Source organism: Erpetoichthys calabaricus, chromosome 4 (assembly GCF_900747795.2).
Source record: "Erpetoichthys calabaricus chromosome 4, fErpCal1.3, whole genome shotgun sequence".
NCBI classification, from domain to species: Eukaryota; Metazoa; Chordata; class Cladistia; order Polypteriformes; family Polypteridae; genus Erpetoichthys; species Erpetoichthys calabaricus.
The window spans coordinates 159,131,322-159,159,012 of record NC_041397.2 but is presented as its reverse complement, the minus strand read 5'-3'; the positions used below and the strand labels follow the sequence as shown (position 1 = coordinate 159,159,012).

At 39.2% G+C, this 27,691-nt stretch overlaps 1 protein-coding gene across 1 annotated transcript in view; it reads left to right on the top strand.

The window, feature by feature from the left end:
* cct8 (chaperonin containing TCP1, subunit 8 (theta)) overlaps positions 1–27,691 on the top strand; it is a 167,017-nt gene that overhangs the window by 80,505 nt on the left and 58,821 nt on the right. Inside the window, exons 5-8 of the mRNA XM_051925746.1 lie at positions 3,235–3,415; positions 4,971–5,032; positions 5,120–5,257; positions 7,722–7,900. Coding sequence (XP_051781706.1) covers positions 3,235–3,415; positions 4,971–5,032; positions 5,120–5,257; positions 7,722–7,900 — 560 coding nt within the window. The remainder of the gene's footprint in view (positions 1–3,234; positions 3,416–4,970; positions 5,033–5,119; positions 5,258–7,721; positions 7,901–27,691) is intronic.

Genomic DNA, 27,691 nt, shown 5'->3' with positions numbered 1-27,691 from the left:
TTTGATTGGTCTTTTTAACTGTCCAGTGAGGAGGGCGGGTCTTTTAAGTACAGTCTGCAAAGTGTTGGCACTGGGATGTGGCACCCGCTGCAGTATGCGTCCCTTATTTTTTTGTATTAAAAGTGGTAACCCAACCTGGCAGGTAACAGTAATGTTTGGTCATGAAGTCATCTAAAATCCGCCACGTGCCCTCTTTTAAGTGTGAGAAGCAGATATATATAGCCAAATTCTCGCGCTTCGTTGCGGCGAAGTACTGCTTTTAATTTTTTAAGAAAAGAAAACCTTTTTAAACGGATCGAAAATACAGTATACCAATAACAATTTGTTAAGGACCTGTTTTTTTCTGAACCTCGCTTTTCACAGCTGTCGCGCTACGGCGTGTGTTTCGTTTATTTGACAGTATGTAGATCGTGGTAATTACATTCATGGCATTCGTTTTCTGAATCACAATCTGACTGTATGGGTGGTTACCTGCCAGGTAACGCTTGTGGTTGGTCAGGAAGTCGCCTTACATCCGCAACGTGCCCTCTTTCTGTTCCCAGAAGCTGATCATAGAATGGTTTTAATAGTTTACTTTCAAATAATGCAAAGAGTATGCGACACGTGTTTCTCCCTAATTCTGGGCTCATCAGGCATACACACTCACTTCATCCCCTCTCGGGAATCGAATCTCTATCGTCAGCGGCAGAGTTGAAGCCCCTAACGTTGCGGTCAGCAAGTCGACTAACATCCGCCATGTGCCGTCTGTCAGTTGCGAGAAGCAGATCATAGAATGGTTGAAACTGTTGCCCCTAACGTTGCGCTACGGCATGTGGTTCGTTTATACCTCGTGTCTTCTCATTAAACTTTTATCTCGCGAAAATGTTATTGCAATCTGCAGCGGGAGCGTTTCTATAAACTTAATTTAAACTTACGTTTTACACCGTGCTTTGTTTCCCTTATGAACATGCTTGTATGCTTCACTCGCTGGCTTCTTATTGTTTCGCTCCCTTCTCAATTGTTTAATGAATTTTTTGTTCTTCGCTGTTTGCGGCTCTTCCTTCATTTCTCCCTACTGAGTTCTTTTATCTCGCGAATATGTTATTGCAATCCGCAACGGGAGCGTTTCAATAAACTTAATTTAAACTTACGTTTTACACCGTGCTTTGTTTCCCTTATGAAGATGCTTGTATGCTTCACTCACTCCCTTCTCAATTGTTTAATTAATTTTTTGTTCTTCGCTGTTTGCGGCTCTTCCTTCATTTCTCCTTACTCAGTTCACAGTCTTTTCACGTGATTACGTGGGAGGCGTGATGACGTGACACTCAACTCCGCCTCCCACGGCCATCAAGCTGCCGTCCATTACAGTATATTGTCAAAAATGAGGTTCCAGTTATGACCATTACGCGTTGAATTTCGAAATGAAACCTGCCTAACTTTTGTAAGTAAGCTGTAAGGAATCAGCCTGCCAAATTTTAGCCTTCCACCTACACGGGAAGTTGGACAATTAGTGATGAGTGAGTCAGTCAGTCAGTGAGTCAGTGAGGGCTTTGCCTTTTATTAATTAGTATAGATATATATATACACATATATATATATATACACATATATATACAGTGGAACCTCTAGATACGAGTTTAATTCGTTCCAGCACTGAGCTTGTATAGCGAATTTCTCGTATCTAGAACAAACTTCCCCATTGAAAATAATGGAAATCCAGTTAATCCGTTCCGCACCCCAAATATATTAACATAAAAATCAATTTTCCTAACAAATAACACTGATAAATTATATATACTGTAGTCTACCTTTAATAAATAACACTTGTAAATAATATAACTGATTATTAAAAGAATCAAAACAGGTGTCCAAAGTGCAGTAGAGCATTCAATAAATCTTTAAATAAATAATCCTTAAAACAGTTGTGAAGTGGAGGTTTAAAATACACAAGAATAACAATCCTTTAACACGAGGTTAAAACGTCAAAAGGATTCAGTCTTTAAAAAACAGATGACAATCCCCGGTGCTTCTTCTCTGTTAGCATCTCACCTGCGGGCTCTGCAACAGGCGAGACACTCTTAATGCAGCTGACCTTCTCTACACCGTCCTGCTTCAGCTGTTTGGCTCGCCTGTTCAGCTCACTGTTCAGCTACACGCGAGCCTGCACTTGCTCGCTCGCTCGCTCTCCCGCACCAACTTCCGCCTGCCTGCCTGCTCTCTCTCCTCTCTTTTCTTTTACTTCTTCTCCCCCTTAACCGGCTCGCGCTTCTCTATATATGCGGGGAGGGCATGGCAGCTGCAGCCCATCAGCCACAGGAACAATCATGGATGTGGGCAGTTTCCCACCTGTGCACTTAAGTGAGAAACGCAGACACCGCAGATCGCGGCTCGCAACTGCTACCACGCCCCCTCGCTAAGCTGCGAGCTATACCCACAGCCTGGCTCGTGGCTCGTTACGTGAGCCAATGCTCGCATTTAGATCAGAATTTTTCACTCATACTTTCCTCGTATTTTGAATTTCTCATATACAGAGGTGATCGTATCTCGAGGTTCCACTGTATATATATATACACATATATACATATATATATATATATATATATATATATATATATATATATATATATATATATATATATATATATATACATATATATATATACATATATATATATACATATATATATACATATATATATATATATATATATATACATATATATATATACATATATATATATATATATATATATATATATATATATATATATATATATATATATACATATATATATATATATATATATATATATATATATATAAATATTATATGTGTATATATGTTTGTGTCTGTCTCTCTCTGCTTCCTACTTTGTCAGAGTCTACAACAGCTGCCAGTTGAAAATCCTGTTGCACACGAGTGCAAAGACCACATCAGTGTTTTGTCTTTTTGGGCATATGCCCGTTTTGGTGACTATTTTTTTCACCTGAATATGTGGGTCCATTCTAAATAGAAATGCGTTGTTTTATTAGATTATTCCTGTTTCACAGTTACAGACAATCTGTAACTGTGCAGTAAAATTTGAAGTGTTACTTAGCACAAGTTATTAAAGGTGTAAATGCATTGGAACACAGCTAGGTTTTTTTTTGTAGGACGAATGAGTTAATATCACAAATAAAAAAAAAAAAAATTCTTCATCTTTGCTGTTTCTTTTATATGTATTACAATACATACCTTTCCAATATTTATTGCAGGTAATTGAAGGTTATGAAATTGCATGCAAAAAAACTTTGGAAATTCTTCCTGACTGTGCGTGTGCTTCAGCAAAAAACCTGAGAAACACCGAAGAAGCAGCATCTTATATCCGTACAGCAGTAATGAGTAAACAGTATGGCAATGAGGATTTTCTATCACATTTAATTGCACAAGCATGTGGTAAGTTATATTAATGTGATATCTTAAAAATCTCTTTTTTTGAAGTTCACAAAATATTTACTATATTCAGTGCATCCGGAAAGTATTCACAGCGCATCACTTTTTCCACATTTTATGTTACAGCCTTATTCCAAAATGGATTAAATTCATTTTTTTCCTCAGATTTCTACACACAACACCCCATAATGACAACATGAAAAAAGTTTACATGAGATTTTTGCAAATTTATTAAAAATAAAAAACTGAGAAATCACATGTACATAAGTATTCACAGCCTTTGCTCAATACTTTGTCAATGCACCTTTGGCAGCAATTTCAGCCTCAAGTCTTGTTGAATATGATGCCACAAGCTTGGCACACACCTATCCTTGGCCAGTTTCGCCCATTCCTCTTTGCAGCACCTCTCAAGCTCCATCAGGTTGGATGGGAAGCGTCGGTGCACAGCCATTTTAAGATCTCTCCAGAGATGTTCAATCGGATTCAAGTCTGGGCTCTTCCTGGGCCACTCAAGGACATTCACAGAGTTGTCCTGAAGCCACTCCTTTGATATCTTGGCTGTGTGCTTTGGGTCGTTGTCCTGCTGAAAGATGAACCGTCGCCCCAGTCTGAGATCAAGTGCGCTGTGGAGCAGGTTTTCATCCAGGATGTCTCAGTACATTGCTGCAGGAGTGGCTTCTGTCTGGACACTCTACCATACAGGCCTGATTGGTGGATTGCTGCAGAGATGGTTGTCCTTCTGGAAGGTTCTCCTCTCTCCACAGAGAACCTCTGGAGCTCTGACAAGAGTGACCATCAGGTTCTTGGTCACCTCCCTGACTAAGGCCCTTCTCCCCTGATCACTCAGTTTAGATGGCCTGCCAGCTCTAGGAAGAGTCCTGGTGGTTTCGAACTTCTTCCACTTACGGATGATGGATGCCACTGTGCTCATTGAGACCTTCAAAGCAGCAGAAATTTTTCTGTAACCTTCCCCAGATTTGTGACTCGAGACAATCCTGTCTCAGAGGTCTACAGACAATTCCTTTGACTTCATGCTTGGTTTGTGCTCTGACATGAACTGTCAACTGTGGGACCTTATATAGACAGGTGTGTGCCTTTTCCAAATCATGTCCAATCAACTGAATTTACCACAGGTGGGCTCCAATTTAGCTGCAGAAACATCTCAAGGATGATCAGGGGAAACAGGATACACCTGTGCTCAATTTTGAGCTTCACGGCAAAGGCTGTGAATACTTACGTACATGTGCTTTCTCAATTTTTTTATTTTTAATAAATTTGCAAAAACCTCAAGTAAACTTTTTTCACGTTGTCATTATGGGGTGTTGTGTGCAGAATTCTGAGGAAAAAAATGAATTTAATCCATTCTGGAATAAGGCTGTAACATAACAAAATGTGGAAAACGTGATGCGCTGTGAATACTTTCCAGATGCACTGTAGTTAGTAATGAGAGATAAGTTACATGTTTAAATGTATTATATAGGTCTGTTTCTCCTAATTTCAGTAAATGTCATTTCCTATGGTTTAGTTTAAGAGTTGTCTTTTTTCTTCCCCATTTCAGTGTCTGTTTATCCGGAATCTGGTCATTTTAATGTTGACAGTGTAAGAGTGTGCAAAATACTGGTATGTACATAAGATACTTTGACTCTGTTAGATTTTGTCAAAAAATAACTCTTCTCTAAACATAATTGCTTTAAAATTTTGGTCTAGGGGTCTGGGATATCTAGCTCTTCAGTACTTCATGGAATGGTTTTTAAAAGAGAAACTGAAGGAGATGTCACATCGGTTAAAAATGCAAAAATAGCTATTTTTTCCTGCCCATTTGACTGCATGGTGACAGAAACTAAGGTAAGGTTACATTTAGCAGTATTTCTAAAGAGCAATGTATACTAGTCCAGTAATAATACAATGCAGTATACAGTAGATGGACCACTCTTTCACTTTTAATTTTCATTCACTTCTGCTCATTTTCTTCAGTTGTTAAATTTTCCACATGGTTTAACATTTTTAACAACACTTACTTCTGAAGACTGTTGGTGTTAGGTTGAATTATAATATTGTACAGTCACAAGCCCCCCAGCTTGGAACTTTTATTCCACCCTCAAAACTGGATGTTCCATTTGATTAGCACTCAGTATGTCGTCCTCAGTTACTTGTTTCTGTACGTTCGTTTCTGCCTGTACAGTATATGGGGTATCCATCTCCCTGATTCTTTAGTAACGTACATGATCATACAGTAGGTGCCCTAGTGCTATACTATTGATTGGATGGATGTGTCCTCTTCAGCCCGGCTCATCTCGGTGATGATACATACCAGTGGCGGGTTCAAGTGGCTTCTGGAATTGTAGCATTGAGTCAACCCGTACCGTCACATTTGGTGGTAGCAGTAGGATGAGCTGAGGCAGTGAGGAATGAAGAGCGGAAAGAGGGAACAGCATATGTGTAGCATATAACATAAACTACAATTGCTCAGAACTACTGTTTTCTTTCAGCTTTTCCGATGAGGAAAAAGACTGACTTCTTAACATTTGCATCTTTACAAAACATTTGATTTGGCAAACTAATTTTGTTATTTAACACAGCAGTTGAAACCATCGGCTGGTTTGGATTTGAGGAGACCATCCTGTTGGTTTGTGTCAACATTTACTACTACAAAGATCAGCAAAGAAGTGACCTAGAGACAAACAGCCATTGGCTAATCAAACTGGGCTTCACTTGGATCTATACTTGTGATTACCTCCAACTGCAGTGTGTGTTGTGCAGTGAAGTGCTAGCCAATAATAGTATGAAACAGGTGCTACTAATGAGACACCTAGATTTCAAAAGCAAATCAATGCTTTGCATGGCAGGAGACATTAACAAAAAACATTTGAAGCAATATACGTGGTTAGTTATTGAGTGCCTTAATTAGGCAAGCCCTACAACATGGATAAGGAATTAATACTTACAGCTAATGCAGACATGGTTGGGATAACGGTTGAAGAAAATATAAAAAGCAACACAAATCTAATCTAAATAGTGCCACCATCAAACAATACAGTCTTACGGTGCCATTAATGATATGGCAGGTGACATTGTAGTACAGTTAGTGCAGCACATAAAGAACAGCAGTTATGCTGCTTTTCAACTGGATAGTCTGACATGGTGAACTTGACCCAACTCCTTGTATACGTCATGTACTGTTACGAAGGTACAGTTAAAGTGAACCTTTTATTTTGCCAGCAATGCTCAACTTGAATGACAGGAAAACATATTTTTGATTAGCTTGACACATTTATCAATATTTGTAATGACAGTGTAAAATCAATGACGGGAAATAACAGTGTAGTGACTCATATTCATGCAGTTTCTCCTTGATGCAGGTTGAACCCACTATAGTATACACAAGGAGGTTTTTACTATGACGTGCATGCCAGACAGTGGAAAGGTGTTTTATAGTGCAATCAAGGCCCCTAAATTTGAGTATATTTTCAGCTTTGTGCACCTGAATGGGAATTGATTATACAAGTTTGCTACTTCGCACTGCAATGAAGTGTGTTGGCTTTAACCAAGTAAAGTGTTAAGTCATTTTTTGAGACCTGAGATGAGGTTTATTTATTTCTTTATAATCATCCATTTCCTCTTTAGACTGCTTACATGATGCCAATCGGCTCCGATGGTTAGGTTACTTTTCTGATGGTTTTTTTTCTCAGTTTAATGACTTAAATATTGGCCTTTAGGTTTTAACCACAAATATTTAATGTGCATGATAAAATTTAACCAATGATTAAAAAGACAGGACTGACTTGAGAGATTTTAGTTTTTGATTTTTAATGTTCAAACCTCTTGAAAACATGTTTTCATGTTGTTATTGGTTATTCAGTGATTGATTGGGCAATAACTGCAAATTTATCCATTAAAAATAAAATGTGCAGGAAGTGAAGGGACTGAGTAGTTTCTGAATCCACTGTACATCCTGGTGGGGGTGGGGAACATGCATCAGCTTGACAACCCTTTAAGAGTTATCTGTTTACTAAAATATTCTGTTCATATTGTGGTAGGAGATGGAGTGCCATGTACTCATCATGTACAACAATATTTTAGAAATGAATGTTACTGTAAAATTTTGCCCAAACCTCTGATAAAAAGCTAGACTTGCTGGTTTGAAAAGTTTGTAGACTACAATATGTATGTACAATTTGTCCATCACTGAAAGTTGACACTTTTTAATGATTATGCCTGTTATTTAATACTAAAGAAAACAAAAGTTAATTTAAACCACTTTTTTAGTTTAAAATTGTCAGTTTGGAAAAACATCTTTCTCACTTTATAGGGGACAGTTTTGATTAATAATGCTGAAGAACTTTTGAGCTACAGTAAAGGTGAGGAGAACATGATGGAATCACAAGTAAAAGCCATTGCAGATGCTGGAGCAAATGTTGTGGTAACTGGTGGAAAAGTTGCAGACATGGCCCTTCACTATGCTAATAAGTATCAGCTCATGGTCATCAGGTAAAGAAATATACTTTTTTGTGTCTCTTATTTTTTTCCAGGATTTGTATGCCTTTTGAGATGTTCCAGATATATATGCGAGTTCTCTCTATCCATTCTCTAACTACTTCTGCCATTATATATACACACAATGGTGGCAGTTTGGTAACGAAGGGCGATTCCAGTAGCATCAGATTTATAGCAAGGACCCAGTCCCTGATAATTTGTCTTGAATATTTTTCAAAAAAGTGGCAAACTATGGCAAAGTGCCATTGCTTTCTGCTTCAGTATGCAATAATTATGTTTATCTTGAACAATGTTGCTTGAGTTTGCTAATAATTTTTATCTTAGCTATACAGTAAAACCTCAATTATCCACCACTCGATTAACCGTCAGTCTGTATTAACCATCAGTGGCCAAAAAAAAAAAAACCTTGCACATGCAAACGTCTACCTACTGTTCTTCCCCAGCACCATGTGTCATGCCGCATTTTGAATTCACAGTGTCAGTTACATTCTTTCAGCTTTAATAGCGTTTCATAGCTTTTGTCTTTTGTTATAATTAAACTACTTTACATTGTTATGGCCGATAAACATATGCCTGTGGTGTTGGAATTGTCAAAAAAAAAATAGAAATTTTTAAATGTTGACAAAACGACAAAAGCGCTGTTATCGTTTTTCGGGTCTGCCGTTTCTATAGGATGGTGACAATGAGTTAAATTCCAATGGATGTTTTTCAAATGTTGACGAGCAATAAGGAAAGGTATCACTGAAAACCGCAGGAAACAAAAAAGGCAAAAAAAAAAAAAACAGTACGAGGAAAGTTCAAAGAAAGGAAAAAAAATTAGTGTTTCTGTTTGGGGATCATTGTGCACAACTGAGCTGCGGCCACATAACTAACTGCTCTGTGGATGATTCATTCAGGCATTTCAAGGTCTTTTGTGCACTTCGTTGTAATGAAAGTATCTGCTGAATGTACTTTGTTGTAACGGGATTTCTATAGATTCGTATCATATGGGGAAGCTGTCGGGACCATAAAAACACTTCGTTGTAAAGATATTCATTGTAATGGAATTTTACCTGTGTGTGTATATATATATATATATATTATAATCCTAAGCCTAAAAGTGCAACAATTTTATGTAACATTTTTATGTCACTTTTTTTTCTCATGCTTTAAATCTGGCTTATTTTAAAGCCTACATATATACAATCATGGCTGAAATTATCGGCACCCCTGGAATTTTCCCAGAAAATTGTTGCAATTATAAATGCTTTAGTATACACATGTTTGTTTCCTTTATGTGCATTGGAACCACACAAAAAAACAGAGAAAAAAAGCCAAATCTGACATTTCACACAAAACTCAAAAACCGGGCTGGACAAAATTGTTGGCACCCTCAACTTAATATGTGGTTGCACGCCCTTTGGAAAAAATAACTGAAATCAAGCGCTTCCTATAACCATCAACAAGCTTGTTACACCTCTCAACTGGAATTTCCGACCACTGTTCTTTTGCAAACTGCTCAAGGTCTCTCAGATTTGAAGGGCACCTTTTGAGATCTCTCCATAAGTGTTCAGTCAGATTTAGATCCGGACTAATTGCTGGCCACTTCAGAACTCTCCAGCGTTTTGTCTTCAACCATTTCCGGGTGCTTTTAGAGGTATTTTTGGGGTCATTGTCCTGCTGGAACATCCATGACCTCTGACGCAGACCCAGCTTTCTGACACTGAGCCCTACATTGTGCACCAATATCTTTTGGAAGTCTTCAGATTTCATGATGCCTTGCACACAGTCAAGGCATCCAGTGCCAGAGACAGCAAAACATCTTAGAACCTTCACCATGTTTGACTGTAGGTACCATGTTCTTTTCTTCGTAGGCCTCATTCCGTTTTCTGTAAACAGTAGAATGATGAGCTTTACCAAAAAGCTCTTCCTTGGTCTCATCTGTCCACAAGACGTTCGCCTAGAAGGATTTTGGCTTCCTCTAGTACATTTTGGCAAACTCCAGTCTTGCTTTTTTATGTTTCTGTATCAGCAGTGGGGTCTTCCTGGCTGTCCTGCCATAGCGTTTCATTTCGTTCAGATGTTGACGGATAGTTCGAGCTGACAATATTGCACCCTGAGTCTGCAGAACAGCTTGAATATGTTTTGAAGTTGATTGGGGCTGTTTATCCACCATTCGGACTATCCTTCGTTGCAGTCTGTTATCAATTTTTCTCTTCCGTTCATGTCCAGGGAGATTAGCTACAGTGCCATGTGTTGTGAACTTCTTGATTATGTTGCACACAGTGGACAAAGGAACATGAAGATCTCTGGAGATGGACTTGTAGCCTTGAGATTGTTGATATTTTTCCACAATTTTTGTTCTCAAGTCCTCAGACAATTCTCTGCTCTTCTTTCTGTTCTCCTTGCTTAGTGTGGCACACTCAACAGAAAGGTTGAGTCAACTTTTCTCCATTTAACTGGCTTCAGGTGTGATTGCTATATTGCCAGCACCTGTTTCTTCCCTCAGGTGAGTTCAAACAAGCATCATATGCTTGAAATAAAACGATTTACCCACAATTTTGAAAAGGTGCCAATTATTTTGTCCGGCCCATTTTTGGAGTTCTGTGTGACATGATGTCAGACGTGTATACCAAAACATTTGTAATTGCAACAATTTTCTGGGAGAAATGATGCATTTTCTGGGAAAATTACAGGTGTGCCGATTAATTTTGGCCATGACTGTATGTTTGGCATCATTCTTTTCAGAATTTATCAAACTTTAATGTGATGTTGTTAGATTTTCAGATTCTTATTCCATTTTTAAATTATAAACTAAAAAATATCAAGAACTTGCATCCCGCAAGACAAGACTTTGATCAAGAGATTTACAAGAGATTTAACCACGCCGGGGCTGGAAATAAAAGACAAAAAGTAGGACAGCTGCTGTACGGGCTATTAAATGTTCAAAGTGTAGCTAGAGATGCAGACAGCATGGCATGGTACAGCAGCAAGCTAGCAGCTGATCGAACAAAGAGGAGGTAAAAAAAAAAAAATTTTTTTTTGCATCACCATTTAAGAGGGGGTTTCAGAGGAGCGACCGCATCTCCCTGGTGTTGTGTTCATCCCCCCTCTTCACAATGCGAGCGGCAGAGATGCGAAGTGGCTGTTACGTAGCACAGGCCGGGGGGGCTGGCAAGCGAAGCAAGCAGGGGGGAACCCCCTAATATAAATTAATTTTGTTAATACTGTATTATATTTTTAGTGTTTTACATCATTTTTTAAAGTATTCTGTTATCCATCTTTTGTCTTATCCATCATGGCTGCAATCCCGAACCCTGACAGATAATCTAGGTTTTATTGTCATGTTAAAGTTTGAATCTGGCAGGCTGGTTTTCAGGCCCGCCGCATATCTATCATATTCACCTATCTATTGTCATATTCCTGCTTACCTGAATAATGGTCTATACATATCTGTTATGCTACATTGATGTTGCGCTACCCTGCTCTCTAAGTCTTGCATTTCATTGCTGTAGAGACATGTTCTCGAAAGCCTGCTACATCTCTCTACCATTGTAACTCAGCTAGCCAGAATACCAGCCTTCACTATATTAGACTGCACACACAGTATATGCTGTTTTATTAGCTGCAGTTCAGTCTTGTTTTTGTTCCTCATATTTTTCAAGAAGACTAGGGGGCTTCGCTCGCCAACCCCACCAGTCTGCGCTATGTGCCAGCCACTTCGCATCTCTGCCGCTTGCGTATGTGGATTTCACTTTCACCAAACATCAAATCTTTTAATTCTTGCAGATAGATAAGCCTCCTCTTTTCCCTGATAGCAACACAAATTAGAAGATCTACAAGTCTCCGACTTAAAGTTTAAATCCAAACAATATATTCAATCCTTTTTTGCTGTTCCGTTATTTCACTGAGTAATAATTTCCATTTGTTTGCGCTAATGCGATCTTTACTATAATTTTTTTGAGACTTTCGAATGTTAGTACATTCATTATCTCTAACCTGTTCTGCATGTGTATCGCTCCAACGTTTTTGAATTCTTTCCGACATTCTACTTTGTCATCTACTCTGTCTTTTATTTCTGGCTCCGGGCATGGTTAAATTTCTTGGCACAAAGTCTCATCTCACAGGACATGAAAGCATCTCTCTGAAAAAGTCACATCTCGTCCCAGGATTTTTTTCTTATAATAGAGAGAAAATGGAAAGGATTTAAGTTGTACTTTACCATAGGATCAACTGAAAGCAATAGATGCTTAGTGTGTGCAGTGAAGTACAACCAGACAAAGAGGGGTCTTTTGCCCTTCTGATCCAGTAGATGTTTCTTTCGTCCCTGAGCTTGCCTTAGGACATCTGCATTATGGTGTGATGGATGTATCGGCACACTTAAACCACGTCTGAGGAAGTTTGTGGGTTTGACATCGGAAGGGAGAGCCCCATGATGAAGGGGAGACGATGCATAAAGTTTGATCAGAAGAAGGTGAAAATTATGTAAAGTGTTCCTGTTCATTGCTTCTGCCACTAAAAACTGTTTTGAAACATATTGCTCAAAAGTGCAGTTTTGGTGTTTTTTTCCTTTTAAAGGATGATTTAAAATGAAAACTGCAAGACTGAAAGTGATACAGCTTGTTCTGTAGTTTTAATATGTTGTTACAACATTGTGGCTTATCATTATATAGTAAAATTTTAATTTTATAAATCAAAGTCTTAGGTTTTCAAAATAGTTAAATTGCTAGGGAGGTTAGGGTTCAAAGGGTTAAAACATTCTTTTAATAGGTGGTTTCTGTTAGCTGCATGCTGCAATGGATAGTCCACATAGATGGATTATGGTACTGTTGTTTTGTGCTGTTTTGAGACCCTGTGGAAAATGGCAACACATGAGTATAAATTAACCAAAATTGAATTTTCGGTTTTAGTTATCCCTTCTATGCAAACCATCGTTATCAACCTGTGCAGCAACTTGTTTCTTAACTTGAGACCTTGTGCTTGAGAAGTAACCTTAAAATGATTGTTATAGATGCTTGGCTTTTTAACTTCTAAATTCGAAGTGGGCGCTTTGGCAAATATTTTTTTTAATGTACTTTTTTAGAGTGATGACACAAAATATAGGCCATGTTTGTTATGTGTTATCCTTAAAGGCTGTTTTCTCCAACTCAGTAGACTTCAACAGCCTTTTCAGATCACTGACTTTGTTTTGCGCTTGTGAAATGAATCTCCCTAAAAAAAAAACCCACCCATTCCCCCCAGTTCAGTTTATGAAAATTCACATTGTTTCTTCCCTCCACAAGCCAGACAGACATACACAATCTCAGGTGAATAATAAAGAAGTGTTAATACAATCATGAGTGAAGATGGAGCAGTGGGTGATGGGAGGGTAAAGGGGAGTTTGGATAAGCCTATACTGCCTGCTTTCGGAACAAAGCAGAGAGATTAGATCCAGTTGGTGGGTTGTTCATCGCAGACCTCATACATGCATATACTAATGCCATTTATTTTTGTGAATCAATTTAAACCATTTTATAGTAGTTGGCCCCCCAACTTTATAAGGATGCAAAGAAATAAAATACTTCTAGACAGTTCATGAAAAATATGTATAAAATTATGAAAATGTTATTAGAAGTGAAATAAGATTCATAAAGCACAAGTGTCATGACAGCAAGAACTTGCCCCAAAATCAATTTCAAAAGGAATTTTAGCAGTGTTTCAATCCCAAACATATTTATTTGTTCCCATATCCACACTTTGTATTGTATCCCCCAATATGGCAACTTCAGTGTTGTAATTATGATTACTTTTCAGTTATAAGTTTATACATGCTATTTTAACTGAGACACTCAAGCTCCAGTATTTTATAAATCGTGATTTTTTTTAATGTATGGTACAGGAAATTTTAAAGGTGTTAGACTGAGTATAAGGCAAATGTTGAGTTATAAAACCAATATTAAACATTTTCCTTCATATCTTACATTTTCCTGAAAAGATACAGGGCTGCCAAAAAGCTTTTTAAATAGATTTCGGACATTGTTCATTTTGCAACATACAGACAGGAAATAGACTTCCTCTGTTTAGCCCCAGACCCATCAAAATGTTTCCCTCTGGTATTAATTGAAGGAGGGGCTGAAGAAAGAAGACTCCCATAAGAGTTAGATTAATTTTGCTCAGTTTTAATCACATGGTTTAACTTGGTATCAGGAAACCTATTTATTTATTTTTATTTATGTATTATTGATGAGATTTCATTAAAGAATTTAGCTAATTTCTGACAGAACATGGTATGCACCCTAAACACAAAGGTGAATGGTTCCCTTTAGTGACATTTTTTTACTCACGTTTAATGAAGTTCATTATAGCATTGTGAAAAAATATTGAATTATCAATATATATTGGTAGTCAAATTTTGAAACTTTATTACTGTTTTTCTATAGTAGCACAATATCAGATGGGATATCTTGCTTGCTTGCTATTTTACTGTGAGTTCATAATCAACTTCTATCGTAAATACACACACACATGCCCACACCTACCTCTCTACACATAAAACAGCAGCCCTGCCTCCTTTTATCAATTGTGATGCTCTAAATTTTTTAAGATATTGTTAATGCTTATAACAGACAGTACTTTTTTTTGTTGTTTTTGTTTTGTTGAATTTTATTTACTTTAGAACATGTCATAATCTCAGTAGGTTGTTGAAAAATTGCACTGCCTTACAAAGTTATTTTTATAGTTTATATCTCTTTTCTAAAATTAAATATTTTGATCCTTAGTTTTGTTTGTCTCCCCAAAACCACCAACTGTGGTATTGAAAATACTATTGGATTGCAATACTTTTCAAAAATTATTGAAATTGTGAATTTCAATATCATGACAGTCCTTGTTAACTGAAAGTAACACGCAGTTCACATGTAAACTAAGAATGCAGACTTATGTATACAATGTTAATTTTGTTGATTTAAAACTAAGATGAAAAATACTCGTCACTGATATTTTTTCTGTGAACAAAAATGGAACAGAAACTAAATAAAAATGCTCCATTAATGACAAAAACTAAGACAAATGCCTTGAAAATCATTGTTGATGGAAAATGTTACAAACAGACAACTGTACAATGAGAAGCTCTTTGCATATCTCTGTTACACATGATGTGGTCCGCCAAAAAATAACGAGCTTCAATACAGTGGTTCAATTTTAAAAACCTACATGCACGCTTGTAATTGGCTAACACTAGTTTGGGCACCATCAGGAAATCATCACGTCAGCCAGAATCGTGATCTGCTGTGTTGGCAACGCGATTCTTGGGCGAAAAAAGCGGTCAGACTTATGGACCAGCTTTAATTACAATGCTGACGAAAATAAAGCCTAGTGTAAGCAATGTAGAATGGAGCTCACAGGAAAAAACACCACAAACCTGAAGTGGGCTGTAGATGTGTACCATCCTGAGATTCGTGCTAAAGTATGTAATGTTATCTAGGTGGCGACATGCCCAACACCAAATCGGTTACCTCTGACTATCATTCACCCTTCTAATACTGATGTATGAAGTGTGTCAGTTTATTTTAGGTGTGCTGCTTGTAGGGATGTCACATTGATAATGAGGTCTGTGCTACATTCTTGCATGTACTTCGGATGGCACAATAATATGTCAGAAAAATGTGAGTAAAAACTACATACAGTGGAACCTCGGTTCACGACCATAATTCGTTCCAAAACTCTGGTCGTAAACCGATTTGGTCGTGAACCGAAGCAGTTTCCCCCATAGGATTGTATGTAAATACAATTAATCCGTTCCAGACCATACGAACTATATGTAAATATATTTTTTTTTTTTAGTTTTTAAGCACAAATATAGTTAATTAAACCATAGAATGCACAGCATAATAGTAAACTAAATGTAAAAACATTGAATAACACTGAGAAAATCTTGAACAACAGAGAAAACTAACACTGCAATAGTTTGCGCTATAGCGCTACCAACCGCTGGCTAAAAACACTTTTTTTTAAATGAGTTTTAAGCACAGGAAAAAAAATGAACATTTGAAAAAAATCTGTAATTTAATAAACCACCAAGAAAAGTAACATTGCAACAATGCACGCTACGAACTGATCTCTGTAAACAAAAGTGAAAACAAAATCAAGCCCAGTGCATTTTTTAACTGCCTTCTCTTCCTTATGAGTCCAGCCCTCTCTCTCTCTCTCTCGCTGCCTGTGTGTGTGTGTCTGTCTCTCTCTCGCTCTGCCTGTGTGTGTGTGCGGCTCTCTCTCTCACGCTGCATCTGTCTCTCTCTGGCACTGCCTGTGTGTGTGCATCTGTCTCTCTCTCACGCTGCCTGTGTGTGTGTGTGTGTGTGTGTGTGTGTGTGTGTGTGTGTCGCGTGCTCTCCCGCTGTCTCTCTTGCTCGCTGCACAGGAAATGCACAGGGAGAGACAGAACATGTACAAACCGAAAGGGAAACTGGCTTGTTCGTATACCGAGTGTGTGGTCGTGAACCGCCACAAATGTTTGGCAAACTTTTTGGTCATAAAACTGATTTGTACGTGTACCGAGACGATCGTGAACCAAGGTTCCACTGTATGAACAAGGCTGATCAGTGTTGATGATACAGCACCCCATCAACACGTCGAAAAGAAAAACAGCAGACATCATGTCTAGCAATACTGTGTGTTCGAGAATTTCTGCCTTCAATTGGAGGAAACGATCTTGTTAATGGAGAAAAAAAATGGTGAACATACAGACACACATAGGCTTTTGTAATTGCCAGTTTTTTCCCTTTACGTAAGAAACTGATTCGTGCAGCTTTGAGAGTGCAATCAGATGTGCTTAGCCTCAGTTGTGAGTTGTACCTTTTCAGCTTATAGTGTTACGCGTTTGTTACAGCAGATTAAATGACAGGGTGGTTAATCACTTTTAACAAGTGTCCTACATAGTCCAGATAAAGGAATGGAAGCTTGCATTCGTTCCTTGTTTGTAAAGAGCACATGTACACATTTGTTCATGCCTCCATCCATTTTGTAACTGTTGGATATAGTTGAGGGTTGCAGGTGAAACCACTTTGCATGCATCCACTTACACATACAGGCACAGTGGCAGTGACAACAACAGTTGAAACGATTAAAAATCGAAGCAAGTTTCAAATGAATCGGCTATTTGGTTCATCATCATGGTTGTGGAGTCGGTGTCAAGGAGTCAGAGACAATTTTGGGTACCTGCAGTCGGCAAAAATGTACCGACTCCTAATAAATTTAAATTGTAATGGAAAAAAAAATACAGCAAGTTCAAATGTCCCATTTCACAAACAATAGTCATAATTAAGTACTTCTCTGATGTTAGAATAAAGCCCAGTGCATAGTTGTGTTACTACTAGTGTGAAGTTCAGATGAGCTGTTATACAACCAGACATTCACATATTGTAATCTGGATTATGATACATTACAAATAGTGTGTTCATGTTATTTCAGATATAATATGTTTAACAAGTTCATCTGAGTGTAAACAAGTGAAATGATGTAGGTGTGTGCTATGGCCTGATGTGTGTTCAGGGGTTCTGTCTGCACGCTCCCACCCAGGGCTGAACTTTAGCATAACTTTGCACACCACCTGTTCTAGAAGATTTTGAAACTGAAAAGGAATAGATTCTATGTATTGTGACAGATAATGTTTCTAATATGTTAAGCACAATTGAGAAAATAAAGTAGATGAAGAAAGTGACAGATATTAGAGGAAGACAGTTCTGCAAGTATTGGAGAAAGTGAAACTGAAGAGTATAGTGAAATTTTGGATAACATTGCTGAAGAAGCATCTAAGCTTACTACTATTCAACATATGCATTGTGCTGTTCATACTCTGCAACTTGCAATAACAGATGGATTGAAAGATCGTCATGCAGCTACTCTAATTGGCAAATTGAGGCATGTAACTGTTGCAGCCAGGGCCCCTAAAACAGATGCCATTTTGAAAAGACCTGCAGGAAAAGGACACATTTTGGGGACGCACTTATTTGATGGTAAAGCATTTGCTTGAACTAAAAGACTTTCTTGAAGAACTGGGCAATGAACATGTTTTATTAACTCTTTTAGGGCTAATTTTTTTTTGTTTCTTTTCTCCCAGGGCTGAATATTTTTCCAAAAACTAACATTTAAAAAAAAAACACAAAGCAATTGTTTAACATATCATATCAACAAAAAATATTTACTTTTGACAAATGTTACTGTCTTGCATGTTGTATGAGCCTGCATACTATATGATTTCACATACATCTCACATACATTTTACACAGCAAAGTCCTGCAAAGTCTGATCTCGTTCAAAGCAGCCAATTTCAGTCATTGCCACATTGCACTGCTTACAATATGTGTTGCTTTGGTGCCTACTTTTCAAGTTGTCTGTTGCTGCACTTTCTCACATATATTGTTAGTGTGTACTGTAGAGAGACAAGTCACCTGTTTGCCATCGTGCCATGCCACTGCTTCCAAGTTTTCTGCTCGCATGAAAACCGTATTGTCACCTCTTTTCATCTTCAGCCTGTCTGGCTTCAACTGTGAAGCCATGTGTCTCCTGTTCACCCTCACTGTGCCACAAGCTCCAATTCCTCTGCTCTGTAGCTCCATGAACAATTCTGGGCATGTATAAAAATTGTCCAAATGTACACGACATGACCCAAATGTTCATAGCCCTGAAGCAGCTCCAGCACAGCCTGACTTGTCAAGGGACAAGAAATACTTTCCTGTATATGTAATTACTTTCAGGCAGAAACCAGTGTTTGCTTCTACCAGTACAAAATCCTTTATGCCATACCTTGTGGGCTTGTCTGGCATATTTTTGCAGAAAAAAAGGTGTCCCTTTTATTTTATCATAGATTCATGCACAGACAAATCACATCCAGGCTGATAAAATTGTTTCTATGTTGGTTCCACAATGTCATGCAGGGGCTGAATTTGATGCATGGTGTTTATAGCCTGGCTCACCCCATGGGATTTGCTTCTGTTTATTACAGAAGTGAATAAAACTTTGCAGCATCACGTACCTATCATCACACTACATAACCTGTCCAAAGCCACCATGGGACAAAGCACATTTGGACCAATGCTCCCTGAAGTTATATCACCAGTTCTGTTCCATCTCTATTTGTAATGCCACAGCGTGCTTCATCTCGTCTTTTGTTGCGGGTTTCCACTTTGAAAAACGAGAATGCGATGCAAGCGCAGCCCGCGATTCAAAAAATTTCTCTGCCTGTTTGTCTCGTCTGACAGTAGCTGAAAAGCAGCATCAGGAGAGAGCAGCCTGAAGTAGTTCAGCAGCTGGTGATCTGTCATGTCCAACAGCAAGCCATGCCGTCTTGTGAAGTTCGGTAGCCAGTTCGGCTCCCACGGATCACTGTCTGTGTATTCCTCCCATGCGAACCTTGCCGTAGATGAATCGGCTGCGCGAATGCGCTCAGCTGGCGCGGCATCGGCTGGTGTCCGATCAGCTGATGCCGGCTTCTCACTCTCTTGCTTGATCTCCTGATCACTGTCAATAAAATCCGATTCTGAAAAATCAGAGTCCGACTCCGCGATAATGCGCAAAACATTGTCTGCCGAGTGTTTTCTTTTCTGCACTCGCTTCGCTCCCTTGTGAAATGTCGATGCCATCTTGCCATTGTTTACATTTCGCAACACACGCACACGCAAGGATTAGTTGCTGAGTCAATGAGTCTAGCATTCCTCCATGCACAGAGGGAATGCCTATGACGTGACAGTGAGTTTTGTCTCCATTAACAGCTGAATGTCGCCCTCTATCCCTGGATGTCGACTTTTGTCGACATTCGCCCTCAACCCCTCCTGTCGACAAAAGTCGACATCCGCTCTAAAAGAGTTAAATGAAAGCCAGTGGGCATAAGTAAAAGAACTGAAAAGTCTATTTTCTTACCCCTTTACTGTCACCAAGAGGTTGCAATATGAAGATTTAACACCCGGTAAATTTTTCTTAGAATGGAAGCGCTTGATATATTGCCTCAACAAAAGTGGAGGGTTAATAGCTGATGGCATCGTATCTTCAATGAAGAAAAGACAGAGTCTCTCACTGGATAATCAAATCTTGTTAGCTGCTATTTATGTTGATCCAATGAGCCAAAGTTTGTTGAGCAGTGACCAGATTGCTAATGGAAAAAAGGCACTCTATGATATAGCAGTTCATATGAAGGGATTACTACTACCTGAAACACCACCACTGGATGAAGCTATAAGCACTGGTAACTCAGGATCATCCTCTTCAAATGAAGAATTAGACTTTGATTCCTACTTGGACAAAATGGAAGTTTCAAAAGCAAACCGACGTCACCTATGCATGAAAGATAAACGACCACTAAATGTCCAAATAAAGAGATTCCAGCAGGAGTTTTTTTAAAGAATTAAAAGAAGTTAAAAAGTATGATCACTTATTGAAACTGACTGTAGAAGAAGCCATCCTTGTTAATCCAGAGATTATTAGTGATGGGGCTAGAACTGTAATAGTAATGCCACCCACCCAAGTCAGTGTTGAAAGACTATTTTCAGCTCTAAAATTAATCAAGTCAGATTTTAGAACTTCTATGAAAGAGGATCTGGAAGAAGCAATTCTGTTTCTTAGAACACTGCATTGAGTTAATTTTGGATTGCATTTAACAGCTATTCTACTCAACAACTGTATTCCAAGTTTAATATATAAACTGTTTTTGTTCATCTAGTAGTTAAGCTTTGTTTTTGTTTTAAAACTACCAAAGAATGTGGTTTATATTTTTTGAACTGGTAAAGTTCCTGTTCTTGATTTTTATGCATGCTACTACTTTATAGCCACTTGATAAAAACAATAAATAAAACCTTATTGTTTTCACGTTTTTGTTTTTTATTTAACTGGCCATTATGGTAGAGAGTCAGTTTCCTATCAACATGGAAAATACATTAGTATAATACCTGACACCCGCCGTAGTGTACGGCAGTGTAAGAATAGGAAAGGAAAACGGTGAGAAAGGAATTCAGAAATCAAGAAGAAATACTTCTTGAAAGATGCAGTGTGCATATAGAATTTCCGGCCAAGCAGGACTACATGTGAAAGCGATAAATAAATCGGGCTTTCCGAATTTACATACTATGGCGATGGCATCCTGAAAGTTTTGTTTCATGTATCTTGGACTTCCTGGAAATGTGGACGGTATTATGATCATTTTGCCTACACGAACGTTGTTATTTTCAGCGTTTGCTTGCAGTGCGTCTGATAGTTCGATGCGCAGATCTTGTTGATGTAATCTGAGATAGTTGAGACGCGTGCCCTCTGTTTTAACATACGCATCTATGACGTACTGTTGGAATAGTTTGCTGCTGGAGTGCAAAATACTAAATGTATTCCTCATTGCTAGTCTGTATGCGTTAATTTGGCATTGAGTAAGCCTTATTCGCTTGGCGGTTCTTTTATCAGGAACATGTTGTAAATCTTTGTGCCAGCCAATGTCTCCGTAAGGGAATAAAAGTGGGTAAACCATAGGATCGCAATTCATATTGAGCATGGAAATCTGTTTACAGGAGTTGCCTATGGGATAGATGCAAATGGCCCTTTTGGCAGGAGTTTCGCCATCTTCTCCGACGAAAATCGCTGCAACATCGGTGTGACATGTCAGGGCATTGTATCGTCGTAAATCCTGCCTAGAGGTTTCCTTGAAAACCATTCGTACAGATGCTGTTGGATTGGACTGAGCAATTTCATGCATGTGTTTGTATGATTTAGCGAAGAGGTTGATGGTTCTGAGCATGGAATCTAGCTGGTGAAGTATGTTTTCACTGCATGCAGAATTTGCTTTACTTTGTAAGCATACTTTAGTAGCTTGCGCTGTGTCAAAAACATACAACTGTCCATATCCTGGAGAGGTAGAAGTGTGAGCGTATAGTGGAGAGATTTGGTGATAAATTTGCCTGTGTATTTTAAAACAATATGGTCTGTGGCCAGGAGGTTAAGTAGTTATCTATGCACCCATGGAAGCAAACGCTAGAGAAGGGTGGTATTCTCGAATGTGTTCGCGATCACTTTTAGCTTCTGATGTTTGCTGTGTAAGAAGCTGTTGTAAAGACACAGGTGGCTCCCGCAAGGGTGGTAAAGCTACTTTACCGTTGTGGCAGCACATCAAGTACTTGTTGGATGTATTACGTTCAGCAGGCCAGTATAGTGCATGACATGGAAGACGACGAATAGGAATCGAGAAATGCCGTGTTGGCTGCGTGTGTGCAGGACTGGTTTTGAAGTGGAAGCAGGACGAACCAGAAGAGAAATGTATAGGAGATTAAATACAGAGGAGTCTGAGTCAGAAGTACTGGAAACTAAGGAGTCAGAGTCGAAGAATTTACCAACTCCACAGCCCTGCTTATCACTATCATTGATGAAATGAGCTGCTCCATTTGTTAATACTAGCATAAAATGCAATTAGATACAATTAATACAATATGTACAGTGGGTACGGAAAGTATTCAGACCCCCTTCAATTTTTCACTCTTTGTCATATTGCAGCCATTTGCTAAAATCATTTAAATTAATTTTTCCCTCATTAATGTACACACAGCACCCCATATTGACAGACAAAAAAAAGAATGTTTGAAATTGTTGCAGATTTATTAAAAAAGAAAAACTGAAATATCACATGGTCCTAAGTATTCAGACCCTTTGCTGTGACACTCATATATTTAACTCAGGTGCTTTCCATTTCTTCTGATCATCCTTGAGATCACCTTCATTTGAGTCCAGCTGTGTTTGATTATACTGATTGGACTTGATTAGGAAAGCCACACACCTGTCTATATAAGACCTTACAGCTCACAATGCATGTCAGAGCAAATGAGAATCATGAGGTCAAAGGAACTGCCTGAAGAGCTCAGAGACAGAATTGTGGCAAGGCACAGATCTGGCCAAGGTTACAAAAAATTTCTGCTGCACTTAAGGTTCCCAAGAGCACAGTATCCTCCATAATCCTTAAATGGAAGACGTTTGGGACGACCAGAACCCTTCCTAGAGCTGGCCGTCCGGCCAAGCTGAGCTACCGGGGGAGAAGAGCCTTGGTTAGAGAGGTAAAGAAGAACCCAAAGATCACTTTGGCTGAGCTCCAGAGATGCAGTCAGGAGATGGGAGAAAGTTGTAGAAAGTCAACCATCACTGCAGCCCTCCACCAGTCGGCTTTATGGCAGAGTGGCCTGTCGGAAGCCCCTCCTCAGTGCAAGACACATGACAGCCCGCATGGAGTTTGCTAAAAGACACCTGAAGAACTCTGAGATGGTGAGAAATAAGATTCTCTGGTCTGATGAGACCAAGATAGAACTTTTTGGCCTTAATTATAAGCGGTATGTGTGGAGATAACCAGGCACTGCTCATCACTTGTCCAATACAGTCCCCACAGTGAAGCTTGGCGGTGGCAGCATCATGCTGTGGGGGTGTTTTTCAGCTGCAGGGACAGGACGACTGGTTGCAATCGAGGGAAAGATGAATGCAGCCAAGTACAGGGATATCCTGGACAAAAACCTTCTCCAGAGTGCTAAGGACCTCAGACTGGGCCGAAGGTTTACCTTCCAACAAGACAATGACCCTAAGCACACAGCTAAAATAACGGAGTGGCTTCACAACAACTCTGTGACTGTTCTTGAATGGCCCAGCCAGAGCCCTGACTTAAACCCAATTGAGCATCTCTGGAGAGACCTAAAAATGGCTGTCCACCAACGTTTACCATCCAACCTGACAGAACTGGAGAGGATCTGCAAGGAGGAATGGCAGAGGATCCCCAAATCCAGGTGTGAAAAACTTGTTGCATCTTTCCCAAGAAGACTCATGGCTGTATTAGCTCAAAAGGGTGCTTCTACTAAATACTGAGCAAAGGGTCAGTTTTTCTTTTTTAATAAATCTGCAACAATTATAAAAAATTCTTTTTTTGTCTGTCAATATATTGTGTGTGCATTAATGAGGGAAAAAATTAATTTAAATGATTTTAGCAAATGGCTGCAATATGACAGAGTAAAAAATTGAAGGGGGTCTGAATACTTTCCGTACCCACTGTACATGTACGGTACGGCAAAACGGCATTGCTTAACTGCTGAATACGAATGTGCAACACTAAATTTGTTTTCTTTTTGGGGCAAACTAACGTTTATGAGCATAACCCCTAAAATGTGAAGAACATAGTATAAGCATTTATGGCCCTATACATTTTTTAGAAAAATCTTATAGCAGCATAACTAAAGAATGTTGATGGCCAGAAAAGTATGATGACAGACCAGTACTCCCATTATCAGACCAAGATCTTTTTCACTTATTTTGTGGTTGTTTTGGAGTCATGTAGAGCAGGATAATGCCGTACCATCTAAAAGATTTGAGTGTGCAGCGCAGCGTCTTACTGTTAATCGTGCTGAACATCAAAAAGATTTTCACGGTGACAAATGATGTTAAGGGAGGAATTTGCAGCTTTTCTTGCCATCTACAATTCACGTATAAGTGTAAGGTGAGAATAAAAATCTGTCCTTAACTCAAAAGATATTGAATGAAATGAGAATTGCACAGTCTGACTTGTTGTATCATTGATGTTATGTCTGTTCTCCATGCTTGGGCATGTTTAGTGATCACACTGTTCCCGAATGCTACTGAACCATGCTCAGGCCCACCTCTTCCAAGTGGGCACAGTGGACACGGCACAGAATAATCACACTAGTTAAATGAACTAGACTTTGCATGTGGACAAACGTCCTCGGGCACAGATCAAATTGCAAGTGTGAGTACACCCTTAGGAAACTTACTGGAAGACCCCAAAGAACCTGAAATAAAATCACACAATGGTAAATTACACATACTATGCATCTGTAATTGTGTTTCCAAAATGGACAGACCATATTGTCTGTGCCTCAACTATCTGCTTGAGAAGCCTTTGGCCATGCAGATGTATAGTCCAAGTATCCACATCATGGCATGTCAGTCAGACTGAATGTGTTGCTAAAGTTGCTAATTGCTAAGTATTCAAAATTACAAATACAAAGCACAAAATGACTAATTGCATAAGTATTAATATAACACACTTAAATCGTCACTGGTAGAGGTGGATGGCTTTAGAAGTCATATAATTAGTTCATTGGAGATCATCTATCTGTCGTGAAGGGTTTCAGAAAATATTCAAGTCATTTTATATACTTTGTAATATAAATCAATCATTAACACTAGAATTACCAGAGCCTACGAGAAAACTCGTAAATCCGGCCCACCTTAAATCCATTCACACCTCTCCGTCAGTGTCATTTGTCCTGTAAATGTGCCGATTAAGACAAGCAGCAAGCAGCCTGCTATTCCATCCCCCCACCACCGCAGAACGTTCAGAAAGTTCTCCCAGCTCATGCCTTGATTGATTATCTGGGAGTGAAGTGCTGGAGTTTTAGAGTGAAAATAATCGATTGTTATTTAGAACACATGCATTTCATGTGTGTTCCATTTCTATAGTAATCTATATAAACACATTGTTAAAACAAACTTTTTCATATTTTAGTAATGTTACAAAATGTAGGCATAAACTATAGAATATGTGAAGCCTGAAGACCAAAGATCAAATATACTTTCACAAAAGGTTCAAGCTCGATACAACCGCTTCCGTGGCGTAGAGATAAGATTTGCTGACTTATAATCAAGACCCCCCGGTTCGATTGCAACTACTTCCTATATTTGCCATTTTCCTTTAGTGAGCTGCTCTTATTAATATTATACAGTACAAACATACATTTGGTTTGTGTCTGTAGCAGCCGCTGTACATTTATAGGACTTGTAAAAGTTGCCGGGTTTTTTTTTTCCACTTTTATTCTCTGTCATGACCACGATACATATTATACCGCCACCAACAATTCGAGCAAAAGCATTTGCCAAGAATGTTTTCATTAATCAAGAACGAAAGTCGGAGGTTCGAAGATGACAACATACTGTTGCAAAGCAGAAACTTAAAGGAATTGACGGAAGGGGACCACCAGGTATGTAGCCTTTTGCTTAATTTGACTCAACACGGGAAACCTCACTCGGCCCGAACACGGAGAGGATTGACAGATTGATAGCTGTTTCTCGATTCTGTGGGTGGTGATGCATGGCCATTCTTAATTGGTGGAGCGATTTGTCTGGTTAATACCGATAACGAACGAGACTCCCTCCTGCTAAATAGTTACGCGACCCCCGAGCGGTTGGCGTCCAACTTCTTAGAGGGACAAGTGGCTTTCAGCCACGTGAGATTGAGCAATAACAGGTCTGTGATGCCCTTAGATGTCCGGTGCTGCACGCGCAATGTGCACCGAGAGGCGTGGGTAAGCCATTGAACTTCATTCGTGATGGAGACCGGGGCTTGCAATTCCCAGTAAATGCGGGTCATACGCTCGCACTAATTAAGTCCCTGCCCTTTGTACACACCCCCCGTCGCTACTACCATGGTCGGGTGACTTGGTGGATTATATATAGAAAAGCAGCCGGAACCGCAAAGAACAATGAAAAGTCAACGTGGCTCAGAGGTGCATGTGGACTGTACACAGACGAAAGCGACTCAGGTGAGGTGTTGGGGGCAGGCACATGAGCAGGCAGTGCGTACTGAACGATGACTAAGAAATCAGCAGACTAGAATGGCGGAATGGGCGTCCTTCCCTGTTCCGCCCGAGCGCCGTCCAGCCCCGTCCCTCGCTCTGGGAGGTGGAGGCGTGACGGCAGTCCTCCAGTTTTCAGTCACGGACAATTGTATGTTGCCCTCTCCAGAGTTCCATCTTTTCATTCACCTACAGTCATATCCTCAAACCCACCCCATTTGGACAACTGTGTCTTTCAGGAAGTGTTCACCCATCAGTACATAATTATACAGCGTATGCTATGCCGCGGGTTGGCTAGTATATGATACTTGGAATAACTTATTTTATGACCTGTATAGTACATTTCGGAAAACATCGTGGCACGGATGCAACATTATTCATACTCATTCGCATAACATCTTGCGGTAGTAATCATGTAAACTGCTAACATTTGAACTGACCTCTGTACTATTCTTTCCTCTGCATGTCCTGGAGTACAAAAGAAACATCACCATACAGCAACATGTGGGGACTGGCAAGATCGGGGGGAAAAAAAACCATGCGGTCAGTGATTACTACCGCAAGATGTTATGCTAATGAATATGAATAATATGAATAATGTTGCATCCGTGCCACGATATTTTATGACCTGTATAGTACATTTCGGAAAAAGAGTTATTCCAAATATCATATACTAGCAAAATACCCGCGCTTCGCAGCGGTGAAGTACTGCTTTAAAATTTTTATTAAGAAGAAAAGTAAACCTTTTTAAACTGAGGGAAAATATACCAATAATTATTTGTTAAGGATCTCTTTGTATACCACATTGTCAGTTCAGCCCTCCGGTTCTAATATGACCAAGCTGTGCGCTGAGCTTACTCTTGAGCATGCAACGTATAGTTGGCCATGTGAAAAGCAATCTTGTCTCAAATCAATGCGAACCTTTTGTAGGGTCTGTCCCTGAGACTTATTAATTGTCATTGCAAAGCAGAGCCTTACTGGAAATTGGAGGCATTTGAATTGAAATGGGTTTCATCGATAACTTCGCATCCAGCTTTTGAGAGTTTAAACATTCATAAACATCAAAGTGTCCACTACTCAAATCGTCACCTGTGAATCTAAGATATTTAAGAGGCATTGGTGGTTTTCCAAAGGTGTAAAATATTTGGCCATTTCGTTACACTTGAAAGCGAAAACCGAACAATTCAGCGGCAGCCATCAACTCACATGCAGAACCATAGGTGAAGGGCTTAAGAAGCAT